We start from the raw sequence: 19,805 nt of genomic DNA, 5'->3' as shown, positions 1-19,805 counted from the left end.
CAGTTGTGACAGTGAACTGTTGTAAATCAGGAACTGTATTATGTAGCCCTTTTAACTTGATAGTCAACTGGTGACAGTGTAACTTCTAAATGATTTATGTTGTTATCTAAGTTATCTGTATCAAACTACTTTGCATGAATGCATGATAATCATATAAAGAACTACCATGGCTAGTGGATAAGGTCACTGAGTGAAACACATTTGCTCCTTATCACTGTAGGCTCAAATCCATTCAGATACTTTGGATTTTTTCATATGAGGAAGCTATATAGCTACATGTAGCTACAGATGTTTGGTGGTTCTACACAGTTGCCTGCTGATGGTGGTGACCTGAGCTGTTCTTGCACCAGTAAAGCTAGAAACTCACCTTAATAGTGTGAGTGTGATGAATGGAGATCATATTTAAAGCTTGCAAAAATTTCAATCAAATGAATATAATCCCTTTTACACACAATGTATGTTAGTACTGTCAAGTATTTTAGCATTGAATAAATTAAACAAAGTTTTGATCTTCTCTTGTATGTGGATGCAAAAGAGTCTAGATGCAGGAATAATAAATATTTTCAGAGCTAGATATCAAAGTGCCTAAAATTGATAACATCAAGTTATTTCAATAATGACACAGTCTAGCAATTCTGGTATAGACTACTTTCTGACCTGTTTTGCAGCATTAGGTCTTTCCGGCTTTTAACACCATTGAAATTTGTATCTCTTTGTTGTTGTTCCGATTAACCCATAGATCCACTGCTTCTTGGGTTGCCCAGTCCAATTTTTGTGTTCTTTTAAAAATCCCATTTGTATTTTGGTATGAATTGTTTTGTACTGGCCTTCTGGTCTTGTTGAGCATTGTGTATGTTATTTAATACTGTCATTTAACTCATGCTGATGACTTCTAACTAGAACCTGTTGTGAAATACCTATCCTTATGAGTTACCTTATTGGCGTTTAAAACACTTGCACTTTCCCATTAGCGTTTAAAATATTTGCACTTTCCGCCTTTAGGGTTTTATTGAGGTTTATGTAGAAGATAATATGCTGTAAAGTCCCTCAATCAAATAGAAAACTGTACTCGTATAAAAGAGTTTTCTCCCTTTGTTTACAATTTTGAGGTAGCAATATACATCTTTGATAAGCATAATATATACTGTCGCATTTTTTTTTCAGGGCAAAATTTTATTTGATTTAATAATTATACAGGTAGTTATATCAGAGTCATTTCACCTTCTAAGTTTTATATATAATTATATTTTAAAAATCTATATTTTAAACAATGTTGCAACAGAGTTACTTATTGTTTCTTCTGTGAAATTATCAAATATTTTTAAATATAATTCTGAACAGAAAAAAAACAACTAAAAACAAAAGCAGATACATGTATAATGTTAAATATTGTTTACAAAAGTTACATTTAATTTAAAATTGACAGTTTATATATGAAACAATATCAAGAAGATATGAGTACATAATTATACTTCAGTTTTCTTCAGTAACATGTCACATTTTAAAGGGAAATTGAATATAGATTTATATTACTTAATAGATTTTAAATCCCTGATATTCTTTTATGTCCTATTTATTTCTGGACGTGGCTAGTTTCAGCTAGGTCTAATTTGCATTCATTTAACCTGTTGAATTTCTGAAATGCTATTGTGTTCTTGTCCAGCTTTTATTTATAGAATGCCCATTATGAGTTTATATATGAGTATATTTATATGAAAATTTAATGTAAGCAAGCCAACAGTATAAGGCCCAACCCAGACAGCAAGGCATAAGTTTTATGTATTATTTCAGGAATGATTTCATTTGATTTGTGATGTGATGGTTTCTTGTGAGACAGTTGACGTGATAAGGTGAGTTATATTACATTGTTAACAATAGGATAAGTACAGAAATCTTTGCTAACTCTACAACAGCGTCATATAATTAGGCTGACAATTAGCACTCTACCTAGCAGCAATAATAACTTGTGCAGACAGACCTATGTGTTCTAGATATTGATGCCAAACTACATTTCTGCAACCTGACTCCTTTACCATAGATTCATGCCAACATATTTCTGTGCAAGCTTTATAATACCTTTATTATGCCATCTATTAGGGAACATCGTTGGTTCTACTCAGGTATGTGTTTGTGCCTGAAATAAGGCATGGAAAGGCATTGCACTAGATTAACAAGAAAGTTGCTATATGACCTGTGACATAAAATTAAAAAAAAGTTTCATGCAAACATGTTTGTGCAAGCAAACTACAATAACACCTGTATAGATTCATATGTTTGTACATTCTAAACTTATGGATTATGAATCCAAATGAAAGGTTTATTTCATTTCACCTATTTTGGGTTAATTTCTGTCATAAAGGAGGGTGTTTTCCTGATATATGTTACTATTTAAGAAAAAAAAACTTACATTGTTGCTCACATACATTCTCATGAAAGTCTGTAATTACTATGCTTTTGATGAAGATAAATAGAAAATCTTTTCTTTTTTTTTTAAAATACAAGTCTTGTAGTAAAAGATTGCTTTCACTGCTTGGTTACTCAGTTTCTAATTAGTTGTTTAGTTTAAACAATATTTATTTCATTTCTTACATAGTTACATACATTATATAAACACATATCACACTACAATTCAGAAACAGGATTGAGAAGGAAGTCAATGACTTTTGTAAATTTCTCTCCTAAGAGAAGGAAAATTAATTGTCGGTCCCAAGAATATCTCAAACTTTTATTATAATTTTTGGAAAGTCAAGATTGAAATTGTTGAAAAAGCAATCTCAGCAAGGCAAGAGTGAAGAAAGGAAAAAAATGTTAAATTATGTTTTTTCTACAATTTAATATCTTATTGTGTGCATTATAAATTGTGCCAGTGTATCATAATATGGATCTGTATTTTATATAATTTATTAGACTGTCAGTTAATTCAGCTATCCAAGCATAATATTATCTAGACATTACCTGCTAGCATTTTGGCAAACATTTCTCTGACACTAAAGAAGTGTCACCATGTAATACTGGTCATAAATGTGTGGGAAAATCTCATCAGGTTGACAGAGCATGATTGCTATAAGGCCTGGCCAATTTAAATACACATGATTATAGTAATTGTTATACATATAAACTAAACAGTTTCTGTCATTTGAAATTATATAGAACAGAACAAATAGTTATATAGATCTGTTAGATAGTTTCTCAAATTTATTTTCTTAAAACTTGGCTTATATATTCATCTGGCCACGGCACTGTGTAGAGTCCATGACCCTGCTATGCAGGTCAAGGGCACGATTGAAGGTTAAATGTCAGACAATTTTATGTTGGTTCTATTAATCCAGTATTACCCTTTTAAAACTTGCCTTAATAAGGTGATGTGCAGTACTCATATAGTTGCTGTGCCATTTCAAGGTCAGGGTCACATTTGGAGGTCAAATATCAGACATTTTTATGTCTGCTCTACAGTTGAAGGATTTTCTTGTGTCTAATTGACTCAAATGTTCCCATCAGCAGGGTGATTTGTAGAACCATGTTAAACTTGTATATTACAACTTCACAATTTTACAGTTACAGGAAATAAACATTAATTATAAACTTGCAGTGTTATACATATGTAAATGGTTTTAGTAATAATAATTAATTTTAATAATAATAATAAATTTTACGCTTCTATGCAAGATATATTCTAAAGACAAACCTAAAGTTCAAGTAATGAAATCATTAAAGTTATCAGAATAATCATCATTTATTATAATAAACATAATGTTAATTTTCTTTTTCAATTACTTTACTTAAGAAGGGTAGGGTAATTTTTAATTCCAAATCGAGAATTGTAACCGTTATCAATTTAAAGATTAAAATTGACGCTAGTGCTTCTTTTTAAAATTAAAAATTATGAATAGAAAAATGTGGATTTATTTTGTATGAATGATGTCAATGTTTCAAAACTGTTATCAGATTAAACAATGTTTTATTCATTTTTATCATTAGTATAGCCCCGCGCGTAATATTCATTTATTGACACAGTACCCAGTTATTTGATAATTGTGCTAGCGTACAATAAAGGTGATTGGATATCAGCAAGTGGCTGTATTGACTTTGGTAGATAGAAACCTGTTACATTCAACAACGTCTATTAACCATTTTGAATACTCTACAAGACATTTGATATTCAATTGGTTTAAATTAGGATTGGATGTTAAGTACTGTCTTATTATAAATGGGTTATTATATTGAGATTTGTTTGTTCAATTAAATTAATGATATAAAGTGACGAAAATGTTATTTTTTAAGTTTTGTATAATTGCTGGAGTAAAGAGAAAAAAATCAGATAGAACTCTTTTTTACATATGAAACTTTCTAGAGTTAAAATAAATTCTTTTGGATTTAAAGATGAAGACTGTAATTATAAATCTTGGTAGGTATTTTTATGATTTTGTTTTTTTCTTTTTCTGTTCAATATTTTAGAATCTAAAATATAATATTAATAAATCAAAGTTTTCACTAAAATTATTTCAGTGTATATGATTTTTAGTTATTTTTAAAAAAAATTTATTTCAATGTATCTTTGGATTTTGATTTTTAAAATCATTTATAAAGGGTATGTTCAAGCAATTAAGATAAAATTTTATTCAATTTAGAGTAATATTGAACAAAACTCTAAAATTATAAAATATTTATTTAAATTGTGAAATATTTAGTTTTGAGTCTGCTTGCTTGGCTAGCAAATGCTGTTGTCACCTGAACTCTTACAAAGTCTTACATACATCACACCTAGACTGGGAATCAGACACCCTTAGTTACTTTGACTCTCCTCCCACAGTATCACATCACAGCTTCCTATAAAATATGTAAGCTGTGGCCTTTACTTTTCCCCAGTTTTCTGTCAATCTCCACAACATGTCCATTTCACCCAAAAATTTGGCCTTATAATTCCTTGGATAAAATTTATTTAAAAAAAAAAGGTTGATGAAGGTATGTGTTGTTGTTATTGTTTAAAGGTCTTTGCATTTCCGATTGGAAATATTTAACCCCGCCTTATTAGCACATGTATGGATGTACTTAAATAATTATCTGTTTTATATTAATTTACAAATTAGATTGTCTTTGGAATTACAGTATACCAAAATATGATGTTTTCTTGTTCTTTGCAGAAACACATGTATAAGAAAATTAAATTTTTAACATGTTTTGTTGTGGGGATGCTATTTTCATGCATTCTTTTAACAAGTTAAAGGACTAATGTGTTTCACAATTTTCACCAGACAGGATTATTTTATGTCTGATAAGTAAGATGAAAACGCTGTGTTAAATTATAAAATTACCTTACTATAATATTGATCATACATGGTAAATACATTAATTTCTATCAAACAACATTTTATGACCTATTATTGTAAATAGAAATAAGTTTGTATTTAATGTATATTGTGTAAATATTTCTGGAGTCACATTGAATCGTGAAATGTATAGAGATCCAGCCGAATGAATGGAAAAATTAAAATTAATTTCATATTAACCCGAAAAGATGTAATGTTCAATATATGTATTAACTTTATAAGTATGGTAAATAAACATTTGAATACTATTTCAAGAATAATGTCCCTGCAGATGAATGTAGTGGTTTGTAAACCCTGCATTACAATGTACAAAAAGTGTAGAAGTATAGATTTCAACATATTATAATTCCTCCGTTGAATTACCGGGTTAATGAATACATGAATTTATCTTTTATAAAGTCTAGATGTCACATGATCTACTTAATCTGAATGGTAGAATACATTTTATCTGTTTGATTTTGTTCAGTATAATAGCATTTGTTTAGATGATTTTGTTTAACTAATGACCTAGTCAGATACATGAGATACCTACAGCAGGAACCCTCGCATTAAATTTCATTATATATGTTATATTATGTCACATTAATTCAGGTAGTGTTAGGGTGGATCTTCAAGTTATACATTGCATGTTAATTTTAACTTGTCAGCATTTTCACTGATAAATGAAATATACAAAATTGGCAGCATTTTTAGGTTGACTATTTGCAGAGTAATCAAGCTAATGCAGTCACCCATTTGTCGGCATCGGTGTCCCTGTGGTTAAGGTTTTGCATGTAAGCTGGTATCTTCATTATAAACCACTGAAGGAAATGGATTGAAACTTTACACACTTGTTCTCTGTGATTATCTAACATGAATAGCACAAGTCCCATAACTCTGATTTGCTATTTTGCATATTTATGGCCCTTTTTCGACTTGATGAGTTTTTGCATGTAAGCAAGTATCTCCATTACTACTGAAGGAAATGGATTGAAACTTCACACTGTTGTGACAACTCTTTTGAATTGTCGAGCTTGGCTGTCCTCCAACAGCTCTTGTTAATAATGAGATAAAACATACAGATTGTCAGCATTTTCACTGATGAAATGAAGCATCACTTGTCAGTATTTTCACTGATGAGATAAAACATACAAATTGTCAGCATTTTCATAAACAAGATGAAATGAAAAATACATATATTGTCAGCATTTTCATGAATGAGATGAACATCCCCCTTGTGGCCCTAAAAATGTTAAGCCATCAGAATTGTCCTGCAGATTATCCCTGCATGAACGTAAAAGTAATAAATGGCGACTATGGGGGTTTGGATTACTGGAGTCTATGCATCTCTTGTCTCCAGCATTTGGGGTGGTTTTGACCCCTGGTGTTGCTTTAAGTTGTAACACCCAAGGTTAGCTAAAATCATCTTTCCTGTTCTGGCACCATATGACATAATTTGTGTTGGTGCACCATAAAACCAAACAAAACAAAGAGATGAAATATTAAAATTGTCAGCATTTTCACTAATAAGATGAAATACTCAAATTGTCAGCATTTTCACTAATGAGATAAAACAAACAAATTGTCAGCATTTTCACTGATGAGAATATATTCACAAATTGTGCAGCATTTTCCCCGATGAGATGAAATATACAAATTGTCAGCATTTTCACTAATAAGATGAAATGCACAAATTGTCAGCATTTTCACAAATGAGATAAAACAAACAAATTGTCAGTATTTATTCTAATAAGATGAAATGCACAAATTGTCAGCATTTTCACTAATGAGATAAAACAAACAATTTGTCAGCATTTTCACTAATGAGATGAAATACGCAAATTGACAGCATTTTCACTGATGAGATGAAATACACAAATTGTCAGCATTTTCACTGCACAAATTGTCAGCAATGAGATGAAACATATGTATTGTCAGCATTGAGAGCATTTTCACTGATCTGATAAAATATACAAATTGTCAGCCTTAACACTGATCAGTTTAAGATATAATTTGAACAATTGTCAGCTTTTTTCAGTTTTAGACTATTTTGTTTCATTTTTCTCTATCTATACAAATAAAGTTGCATGTACCAGTATAATGTATGTGAAGATGTCACATGGTATTTTCAGATGAAAATAGGATTATATAAATTGTATACTGTGATTCCTTGATTATCTTGATTATTGTATTGTACAACTTATTATATTGTAACACTACATGTTTGTAATGTCATTTTTATTGGATATGATAAGTTGCAGATTTAACTTTTTTTTTTTGCTTTGGTTTTACGTAGCACCAACACTGAAGATTATATGGCGACCTTCCAGCTAAATTACTGGTCAGTGGTGTTTGAAGACCTCAGGTCCCTCTCCTTGAATTCTTACAGCAGTGAACGGGCACTGAAGTTTCATAAGCTAGTTGCATTCTAAGCTTCCTCACATGAATGAATCCAAAGTCCCTTGTGGGATTTGAACCTACAGTGGTGTGGGGAAAAAGGGAAAACAACCTTAACCATTTTGCCATTGATGCCTCATGAAGTATCTCAAATTCTTATAAAATATAAACCATTATGCAAAATCATAAATTATAAGTTTTTGTTAGTTTTAATCAAAATTGATTCAAATGTAAAGAATGCAATCATTATCAACAGGTGTATTTTTTAGTGATGGCCCTTATTTTATTGCCAAAATTCATATTTTGATGATCGTTCCTGCTGACCTCCATAATCAAATTGGTCAAAGGTCAAGGTTAGATGGGTTTCAGGTCAAATGTCTGAATTTTTTGCCTTTAGTTAGATTTATAGATATTTGATAGTAATTATGATCAGCAGGTCACCCTGTTTGTCATGGTCAAGGTCATTACAAAATATAATACGCCATCAGAGGGCTATGATATTGTGACAAATCAAGACTTAAAAAGTTTATCAGAAGGTTATAAGCAGTGGAGAATTTGTGTATTTCAGAATAAGCTCTTTTTTGTTGTACAATATTGTGGTACTGTTTTTATGTAAACAAGCACGTTGCTTCAAACTTTATTATCTACTCAACAATAGGCTTATGCCGTTATACAAATTTTTCTAAATGGGTTTAAACTAATTTATTATCTTTTTAAGACTTTTGCATCATACCCTATTATGCTTAAAGTCATTTAAAAACTATTACAACAGCTGCAATCTTAACGAAAATGTGTTTATCTCAAATATTGATCTTACAGTGTTTATTGTTAAACCTTTTAGAGATATTAAAATATTTAAATATTTGAACATTTATAAGACATGTATCAAATTGATCTTTTGTACTAGTTTTGATAGTGTAGGCAAATATTTGTCCCTTATCAGGTGTGATTGTTTTAACATTGAATGTATCACTTAGGTGACTCAATTATTCACGTCCATTTTAGTCCTGAAAAAGATACTCGAGGTTTAACTAAATGCACAGTTTCCTGGTATATATTATTCTACCTTTCTACGGTTATATAGTTACAATCCGTAGGATTTATTTTATTCTATTTGAGACTTTGATCAATTGGAATCAAACTGTCACAAGTTAATCTGTGCTATCAATTTTTTCTCAAGGGGGCTTACAGGACATTGATTTTTAACAACAAGGATATCTTTACGGCATGATCTTGTCTATATCATTTCTCTAAATTGTTTTTTTTTCTGTATATACGTTTCTTTTATCATGTACAAACATTTATACATTGATAAGTAGATTTAAGTTGCAAGTTTTCTACATAATATTCCTGTGTATTTGAAGATATATAAACACATAACAAAGTTGCCGTTTCTAAGATGGCTGATACTTTGAATAAGGAGGTTTATGTGCATTAAACAATTAAATATCCTTTTTAAATTAACAGGAGTTGCAATTTTATTGCACCAAGTTCTTTATCAATTTAATGTCAAAAAATGTTTTGCTAGCACCTGCAGTGCCTTATCAATAATTATACTAAGACCCTTATAATAATATATTGATATCTATTTTCCTTAAAACAACTTGTTTTATTCCTGAAATATACCTATACAATACCACTAATGAAAATGTTAAAGTAAATCTTTAGTATGAATTTTTCTATTCAGTTCGTTCAGACCAGATGTCATAGCATATTTATTGCCTTAACCTTTTACCCCATGAGCATATTGCAAAAAATGGCCATTTTCACTGAAAAGCCTCCTGTAACAAGTTCAAACTGCTATGAAAGTATGAAAAATGCTTCAATACTAATGGAACTTGGCACAAATGTTGACTACACCATAGCCTCTGTAACAGCATGTTCAATGGTAAATTTCCTGTTACCATGGCAACGGGGGGACGTCTCAAAATTGCCAAAAATCACTATTTTGAATTGTTTTTTTCCATCAAAACTGATTTCAAAGTGCTGAAACTTCTCAATGAATTGAGATAGAGTAAAAGGCTTTTCAGCGTCGGTTACTAGCTACCCTAAGATCGACCTTAGGCCATTTTTAGCCTGTCACATGTCCAAAATTTTCTTGGAGATGAGGGGGACTCCGCCCCCCCCTTCAAACCCCCCAAACAGAAGGGGGCACATCCCCCTTCTAGCAACCCCCTGATGTAATATTTGGATGGGGGACAGCGCCGAAAAAGTGGTCACTTTGGAAAAAAACATTTCTCAAACGAACTGTTTGGGGTCTAATAGGGCATTTTTCAGTATTTGAGGCCTCAAAAGCGAGGGGGGGGGCCATAAAGCCGTCGAAACACGCTTATATAAGGGAAAAGGTTAAACTTGACACTGGAAATTACAAATGCATGTAAATTTTCTGGTAGACAGAAATACCAGCAGCCCTTTTCAAAAAATATCTGAAGACTTATTTCTATCATAAGAGAATTCTTTTTTTCCTCTTAAGGGTATCTAAACAGAACAAAAACAATAAAAAAGAATGAAACAACATTTATGCAAATATTATGTTGAAAATACATGTAGTGCAAATTAAATTAGAATTATTTTTCATCTTAAATATTGTGATTTCATGATGTCAATTTCAAGATAAAATTTTACTTTACGGGTGGCTTTGTGAAAATGACTTAAGATTTGATTTAAGATTGTTGTAAGTCAAAAACTTAAGATAAATCGTAAGATCTTTTGTGAAAATGTCTGCAGAACAAAATTCTCTTGAACTCATTGGTGCATCCTAATTACACATATATAAGTATATACATGTAAAATAGCGACAGTGAATACAATACAATCAGTTTCCGTATTCATTTTACATATCATGTATTCATGTATACATGTACATTTGTGACATCAAAACAAAGAATATATGCATGTACAATGCACAGTCTGTCCGTTTGTCTTTAACTTTGCCATGCATCAAATGATTTTAAAATAACTAGGCATAAATATTTACCACATCAAGACGATGAATTACGTCCCAACCTCAAAAGTCAAGGTCACACTAACATTTTGAAGTTTCACATTATCACAATTAGAATTTATAGGTACACACAATCGTGTCTGGGCTATAAGTTTGTCATGCATCAAAGGATTTTAGAATGTCTATCACATAGAGACAACATGTTGCATCCAAGACCCATGTTCCTACCTTTAAGGTCAAGGTCACACTTATAGTTTGAAGGTAGTCGTTCTCTCAAAAAGAGTTCAAAGATACACATTCATGTCAGCACTTAACTTTGTCATGCTTGGAAGGATTTTAACATAACTTGGCACAAATGTCTACCACATCAAGATGATGTGTCGCAGCTAGGCTCATGTCCGTCTGTCCATCCAAAAGTGTGTCCCCACTTACACAACAATCATGTCCAGACTGTCACTTTGTCATGCATTGAGGGCACAAATGTCTATCTGACATGACAACATTCTGTTGCACATGTATCAGACCACTTAAAGCTCTATTTAGAAACAAACCATTTACTTTACACTGCTCAATCAGGTTTCAGGGCACATCATTCATGTGAGACAGCTCTTACAAATATAATTGATAATTGGATCAGTGCTCTGAATGATGGCAAACTTGTCGGAACTGTTTTTCTAGACTTATCAAAAGCCTTTGATTTAGTAAACCACCAAATTCTTCTAGAAAAACTACCTTTCTATAATTTCTCTTCACATACTATAGATTGGATAAGATCTTATCTATCAGACAGGTCACAAAAAGTCAATGTGTCTGGTGTTTTATCTGAACCAGCTGAAGTTGTCTCAGGAGTGCCTCAGCGCTCAGTCCTTGGGCCCCTACTATTTTTGATATACATAAATGACATCCATCTTCATGTTAAACAGTCAACTACCGATATGTTTGCAGACGACACTTCCCTTACTTCTACTGGAAGTACTTTAACGGAAATGAATTATAATCTTCAAACAGATCTTGATAGTGTTAGCACATGGTGTAGGCAAAATGCAATGATATTAAATGCACAAAAAAACTAAGGCCATAAATTTCTCTTTAAAAAATACTAAATCAAAAAATACTGCTTCATCTACTCTGCACCTTCAAAACAAAGAGATAGAATTTACATACACTGAAAAACTGCTAGGAGTCCAGGTTGACAAAAATCTTAAATGGAAAACACAAATTCAAAATATTATTAAAAAATGCAATTCACAGCTCTATTTGCTTCTTAGAATCAAACAGTACCTTGATCTCCACTCCAGAAAACTCTTTTTTAATGCTTATATTTTGCCACATATTGACTACTGTTGCACTATTTGGGGAAACTGCAGTAGTGAATTACTTTCGCAAATTGTCAACTTTCAAAAAAGAGCTGCAAGAATTATTTTAGACAAAAGTTTTGATACCCCATCAAATATTCTATTTAAAGAATTAAATTGGATGTCCTTGATCAAAGAATTATGTACAAAAAGGCAATCCTCATGTATAAATCTATAAATGAACCATCCTTTCCTATTTATATGAAAAATAAATTCCAAACAATAAATGACAAACGTGACTTTAACTTAAGATCTATACAAAATGAAAAACTAACTGTACCCAAACCAAAAACAGAATTTTTTAGAAAATCATTTAATTATTCTGGTCCTGTGGTATGGAACAGCATACCAATCCATATTCGAAATTCTGATACCCTGAGGAAATTTCAATCCTCCTATATCCAGTGACAATTTTCTAACTAACTGTTTGTACATATTGTTTCAAAAACATATACTTTCCATGCTGAAGTTATGAAAATGTCACTTCTCTATGTAAGAAGAAAAAATTGTTTACTTATTTATTGTATTGATAGATGTATAATGTACATATTTATGTTGTCTAAATGTTGATTGTGATTGTATTTTATGTTGTTTTGTATATACTGAGGCCCGCATGGAAGATCGGGAAACTGAATGTGTTAGCCTCATAAAATAAAGTCGTTACTTACTTACTTACTTACATCCAAGAACCACATTCCTTCTACAAAGGTCAAGGTAACACTTAAATTTTAAAGGTTCACTCTATCACAATTAGAGATAATAGGTACACACATTTGTGTCAGGACTATAACTTTGTCATGCATTGAAGAGTTTAAAAACAACTTTGCAGAAATGTCTACCATATCAAGATGATGTGTTGTGTGTAAGACCCATGTTCCTACCTCCAAGGTCAAGGTCACTAATAGTTTAAAGGTACTTAATCTCATAAGAAGAGTTTGAAGGTACACATTAGTTTCCAAACTATGAAATTCATGCATCAAAGGATTTTTATGCCCCCACAAAGTGAGAGGCATATAGCGTTGCATTTGTCCGTCCATCCATATGTCTGTCTGTCTCGAAATCTTGTGAATGCAACTCCTCTTAAACCGGATGGCAGATTTTGCTTAAACTTCCAGGAATGAATAACCTTAATGTGTAGATGAAAGTAAAGGAAGGAATTTTTGCTGCGACAAAATTAAACAGAATTATGGCCCTTTGTTGATTTTTTTACTATATATATATGTAGAAATTTTGTGAACGCAACTCCTCTTAAACCGGATGGCAGATTTTGCTTAAACTTCCAGAGATGAACAACCTTAATGTATAGATGGAAGTGAAGGAAGGAATTTTTGATGCGACCAAGTTTAACAGAATTATGGCCCTTTGTTGATTTTTTCACCATATACCATATATATGTTGTCAGTGGGGGCATCCGTGTCCTTTGGACACAGTTCTAGTTTTTTTTGATAACTTGGCATTAATGTCTACCACATCAAGATGATGTGTCCCATCAAAGACCCTTGTTCCAAGTTGTTAAGTTTGCTATACATTAAAATAGCACTTCATTTTACAAGAACAATATTATACAATTAGTAACTTTCATTTTTTTTTTCTTTTCATAATACCTGCATGCTAAAGAAACCTTTTCGGGGGCATTCGTCACTTGCATCACAGCTCTTGTTCCAGAATAATTATTGTTATTGTGAAAAATGTCCTAAAATTGAAAAGTGTTGGGTCAAATTAATAGCACAAAAGTATGATTTACAGTTTATTTCTGTGTATAATATCTTTATTGTCTTTTGTATACCTTTTGATTTGAAGTGTCCCAGTCGAAGTAGGTAAGAAATTAAAATTTTGTTTTTAGGCTTTTTGACCTCGGTGGAGTTTCTTTACGTTTTATAATACTACAAGTTTGTAACGTCCCTTTTCATTGGATAATCGTGACATTTATATAGATTTATATACACTGCTGCTGTCAATTCAGGAAGAATTCTCTATAAAGGAAGTTTGCAGTATTATAAATTTGTATAAATAATCCTGACATGTTATATGGCTGTTTGCAATACAAACAATGGTTTATATAGGGCCATATAACCTGTCAAAAAATCTTTATAAATAATAATATAATCATGGCCTATATTCCTATTATACCATATTATGACATTATAAATCAGAATTTAACACATGTCTTCCTCCACCAGTATTAAAGATGAAAGTTGCCATAATTATGTGCAATGTGAAAGTCACAACTTAGAAAAGCATAATATTCTTATACAAATAATTAAGATTATCTTGTATTTGCTTAAAACTTTTAATTATAATAAGAAAATTACAAGTTTATTTAATTCAACAGTGGTATCACATTTTAAAAATTTTATTAATTTTGCCAATACTTAAGGGTGTGTGTAATAATATCTAAGTATAAACTGTATTCCTGGATTCAATCTCACAGTTCTCTTGAGATTGTTTATGAAGCAGAATTTGATATTGCCTACAGGGAACTTTATACAGTAATTGACTTTCCATACAATCATAATTAGTAGATTTTTTTAAAATGTTTTATAGGGCTTTTTTGGGTTAATAAAGCTTTTAAATGAAATAAATTTCCCTGTATTAAAAAAGAACTAAAAAAATTTTTGGGGCTGGTAAAAAAAATGAAAAAAAATTAAAATTAAAAATTCTTTTTCTTTTACACTATGAATTGGGGGTTTTAATTTTTTATACACTGTTTAAAATTTTTTTACTTCTTCATCTTCTTTTATGGAATGCAATTACAGTTGACTCTCGTTATCTCGAAGTCATCGGGACTGTCCAAAAAATATCGAGATAACGAAATGTCGAGATAAACATATAAGGGTTTAAATAAGGCAGAAACTGATTTTTACAAAAGACATGTGCATACCTTATGTCAAATAAACTATTCCATGTCTTGTTTTCATAGGCCTAGTCAATATTTAACAAAAGTAACATTAGCGGATGTTTTCCAACGGAAATACGGGTGTCTGTGATAAAAACACATAGTGAGGTTTACTCAGTAATACCCAATATAGTGAAAAAAAAAAATTTCAGGGTGGTTGATCCAAATATTTTCCTGGGTTAGTTATTAAGATTGTTCCACCGCTGATGGATTTGGTGGTGATGTTGTGAAACAAATATTGCAACGATAGCGTTTCTTTACCTTCACTATTTCATTTACATTTAATGTCATAATGAATTGATTACAGTGTTCGAATATTTATAAAGAACGTAAAATTCACTCATTTTTGGACATAAGTCAATCAAAACGCTAAATAGATTAACTTTTATAAAAACAGCTTAACTTGTTACAAACATAATCATCATTATGACACGGGCTATTGAGCAATTATCGTCTAGTTTGTGTTTTTCACACGTCTGAAGGAACAGACGAAGGAAAATTATTAGTCGAGATAATCAAAGGATAATAGTGTGAAAATAACTATTGGGGCTGAAATTTTACATCGAGATACTGAAAATATCGAAATGAAAAATATCGAAATAAACAAATATTTCCAATATAGATAAAGAAGGAAGAAAATCGGGACTTTCAAAAGTTCATCGAGATAACGAAATATCGAGAAAAGCGATGTCGAGATAACGATAGTTGACTGTATGATATATAATGAATGAACCTCAAAATGTAGAAATTTTACTGATATAATGATAGGAATGCACAAATTTAAAACATTAATTAAAAGTTCATGAATACAGCATTATGAAGATAAATGCTATTAAAACAATATTTATATTTTTAAAGTCAGTCAGACTACAAGGTAATAATAATATTACACAAATTGTTAATCGGATAAACCATTTTAAGATAATTTCTTTTGAAAATATTAATTTTAATGATAGTACATGTATTTATCAATGCACAGGAATTTCTGATTTACTCAATGTTAATATTGAGAAAACAGTGTTGAGTTCAATACTGATTCTATTGGACTCATACACTGCTGAAAAACCCTATTGGATTTGGTTAACACAGCCTGACCAGCACTTGTACAAAAGTTTGTATATTAATCTGATGATATTCACTTAAGACAAATTGTCATTTTATAGCAGTAAGTGATTCAGGCCTTTGCTAGCTGTAAAGAACCAGCCGAGTCTGCACCGCCCAGTCTGCACATGTAAGCAGTTTCACCTGCCTCTATACTTTTGGTAGTTTTTAGCTCAACTTTTCCGAAAAATACAGAGAGTTATTTAACTCACTCACTGTTATCAACCTTTTTGATGTGAAGAATGGTATCTCCAAAAGTACTCAAGGGAATGGATTGAACCTTTTTTGAGGCTGCTGACCAAGGCCCGTAACTAACATAGATTTTGACAGAATTATTGCTCTTGTCTGAAAATTCTACATTATCCATGCTCTTGTTTACTATTTAGCTCTAAGAAAAGTCTACAGACAGCTTTTGTTTCTTTGGGTTTTTTAAAGATATTTCATTGAGTATTTTGTTTTTGAGAATTCTTTAAAATTCAAAAGAACTGTTCTTAATGCAAAACAGGGCAATTCCATTACACAAATTTTGTTGGTTAAGGGGTTAAATATTTTAAAGTTGACTAAGAGGGATTTGAGAGATATAAAGATAAAAAGTATTGAATAACAGAAGCCAAAAAAGAAACATATCAATGTCATTAGGTGTAGCCACTTATAATTGATATAGGGAAGATCTATAGATTATATTAAAATCATATCAATAACACTAAAAATGTAAACTCTCTGTATTTAGCTTACGTTTAGATACTCATGTCCCATTGAAATATTGAAATATGGCCTTTTTATTGGCTTTCAGAAAAGTTCAGACCCCTTAAGTTAATATGGGTAGTGTCTGATAATACCATATTGTTAACCAGGTTTTCCGAAGGAAAAAACTGGTTATTAGATTGAGGTATGTCGGCGGGCGGGCGGTCGGGGGGCGGGCGGACGGGCGGGCGGGCGGGCGTAAACAATTTCTTCTGTGCGCAACTCCTCCTACATTTCTCAACGGATTTTGACCAAACTTTCACAGAAGCTTTGTCATCAAGTGCCCTGGCGCATATTGTCGGGGTTTTGCGATTAGATAATATTTGACCTAATTATGGCCCTTTGTTTTTTTTTCCTTATATAAAATATATAGTGAACAATTTCTTCTGTGCGCAACTCCTCCTACATTTCTCAACGGATTTTGACCAAACTTTCTCAGAAGCTTTGTCATCAAGTGCCCTGACACATATTGCCAGGGTTTTGCAATTGGTATATATTTGACCTAATTATGGCCCTTTGTTTTTTTCCTTATATAGAATATATAGTGAACAATTTCTTCTGTGCGCAACTCCTCCTACATTTCTCAACGGATTTTGACCAAACTTTCTTAGAAGCTTTGTTATCAAGTGCCTGGCACATATTGTCGGGGTTTTGTGATTGGATAATATTTGACCGAATTATGGCCCTTTGTATATTTTTTCCTTATACAGAATATATAGAGAACAATTTCTTCTGTGCTCAACTCCTCCTACATTTCTCAACGGATTTTGACCAAACTTTCTTAGAAGCTTTGTTATCAAGTGCCTGGCACATATTGTCGGGGTTTTGTGATTGGATAATATTTGACCGAATTATGGCCCTTTGTATATTTTTTCCTTATACAGAATATATAGAGAACAATTTCTTCTGTGCTCAACTCCTCCTACATTTCTCAACGGATTTTGACCAAACTTTCTTAGAAGCTTTGTTTTCAAGTGCCTGGCACATATTGTCGGGGTTTTGTGATTGGATAATATTTGACCGAATTATGGCCCTTTGTATATTTTTTCCTTATACAGAATATATAGTGAACAATTTCTACAGTGCGCAACTTCTCCTACATTTCTCAATGGATTTTGACCAAACTTTCACAGAAGCTTTGTCATCAAGTGCCCTGGCGCTCACTAAATTCCCATGTTTCTTCCAAGACATCATTCAAGTATTTTTTTAAAATTGTGAACATACTTTTCTTGATATCGCACAAAACACCACACGCCAATATTGTTGACAAAACAAAATGACAAGAGACGCAAAAATGCAAAAATTAAGCAAAAATAAAGTACTGTTTACCTTTCTAAAACATTTGGGAAAAAAAGGCGAATAGACAACATAAAATTTCTCAATCATTTTTGTTTGAGGAATATTAAAAAAGCCATAATTCCTCCTAAAAGTTCAATTAAAAACAAATGCCCCTTCATGACAAAGCTTCTGTGAAATATTTTGCTGAAAACCTGGTTGCATCGCATTGCGATGTTCCTTGTTTTTTATTTTGTTTAGTAAAATTCTGGTTATCTGTATACATTATCTAATGCTATGCTCCTATAATAGAATGCATTTAGTTATAAAATGTTATTATTATGTGTTATATGGCCCAAATTATATTATACATTGTTTTGCATACATAACATTAACCACTAAGTGAGAGTTCTATTGCAAACAACTATTTATATATTGCCATATAACCTGTCAAGAATCTACATATTCAGCAAACTTCCTTTATTACAGAAAAAAATGAAATAACTTCATAAATTGACAGCAGCCATGTATAAAAGTTATAATAAGTTCACGATTATCCAATGAAAAGCAGCATAAATACGTACATATATTATAAAAAAAATAGATATCTATTTACATATTTACAATATCTACAATTAAAGAAAACATACAGATTGTTATCTGAGCATTAATAATAGCAAGATCATTTTACCTTCAAAGATATTGATGTATTTAGATTTAATTTTACTTTATATGCAATTCATTATAGATCAAGTTGTACTGAATTGATAATGTTTACCCTTATTTGGGATCATATCATTTTAATCAATATCAAATTGAATAGCTGGTTTTTCAATTTGCTTGCCAAAAGTGAACAGTTTCACAAGGTGTTGTGAGTGTTTTACTTTATGTTTTATGTTCAAGGAAAATATTTTTTAGATGGATACCTCTGTATGGTATTTTTCTCTTCCAAGGAATTTTTCATTTTGTAAGTGTCTTGAATTTGTAATAAAAAAAGAAAGAAAATAAGACAAAGGCTTATGTTTAATTGATAATGGATTTAGATAAGAATGGTGCTAGAATTATATCTTTTAAAGATGTTTTCATTTATTTTTCATTAATATATATTTTAGGATTATTAATTTTGACAAGCATTATTGTATACTGTTTTATTTCTCAGGGGTTTACACATTTGATATCAAAATTAATTATGCTATTTTGCATTTTTGTTCTTGCACAAACTATTTTCATTTCTGTTGTCATGTCATATCATTAGAATGCCTATACAGTTTAGTGGGCAGCGTCCAGAGCATTTATCCTTAACTGTACATTCATAGATGCTAATGTTTTTCCACTATCTGACAATATATTGCATGCATGAACCAGGTCTCTAGGTCAAAAGTCAAGGTCACAAAAAAAGGTTAGAGGGGAAACACATTTCTGAAGCAAAACTTCTACAAGCATTAAAATGTTTTGATGTAATCTGACACAACTGTTAACATTATAAGGTCAAGTGTCACACACAAAATATAGGTCCCTGTAGCCATGTCAAGTGTCACACACAAAATATAGGTCCCTGTAGCCATGTCAAGTGTCACACACAAAATATAGGTCCCTGTAGCCAAGGTCATGATCACATACAATGATTAAACGACTCACAGAAAATAATGAAATGTGTGTATGGATCAGTGCTGAATTGAGAGATTATTTTACAAATGTGACTTTGATACCTCTTGGTCATAGCACAGTGATTGAGCTGTTACACATATGTTCCTTAATTTGCCACGTTATTTGATATCTCTCAGGCA

The 19,805-nt window shown here is 31.4% G+C and overlaps 1 protein-coding gene across 2 annotated transcripts in view; it reads left to right on the top strand.

The window, feature by feature from the left end:
* The first annotated feature begins 4,096 nt into the window (after positions 1-4,096).
* Positions 4,097-19,805, top strand: part of LOC132741556 (regulator of G-protein signaling 22-like) — a 79,008-nt gene continuing 63,299 nt past the window's right edge. The window contains exon 1 of one of the 2 annotated variants that reach the window (XM_060729755.1): positions 4,097-4,405. In XM_060729755.1, coding sequence (XP_060585738.1) covers positions 4,381-4,405 — 25 coding nt within the window. In that variant the 5' untranslated portion in view covers positions 4,097-4,380. Of the gene's footprint in view, positions 4,406-18,867; positions 18,986-19,805 lie in introns of those variants that run through there. The other variant, XM_060729754.1, reaches the window with a different exon arrangement.

The sequence above is a fragment of the Ruditapes philippinarum genome, unplaced genomic scaffold (assembly GCF_026571515.1).
Source record: "Ruditapes philippinarum isolate M1 unplaced genomic scaffold, ASM2657151v2 ctg3797_1_1_1_1, whole genome shotgun sequence".
Classification (NCBI taxonomy): domain Eukaryota; kingdom Metazoa; phylum Mollusca; class Bivalvia; order Venerida; family Veneridae; genus Ruditapes; species Ruditapes philippinarum.
The sequence above is the reverse complement of the archived record's forward strand: the minus strand, read 5'-3'. Positions and strand labels throughout refer to the sequence as shown.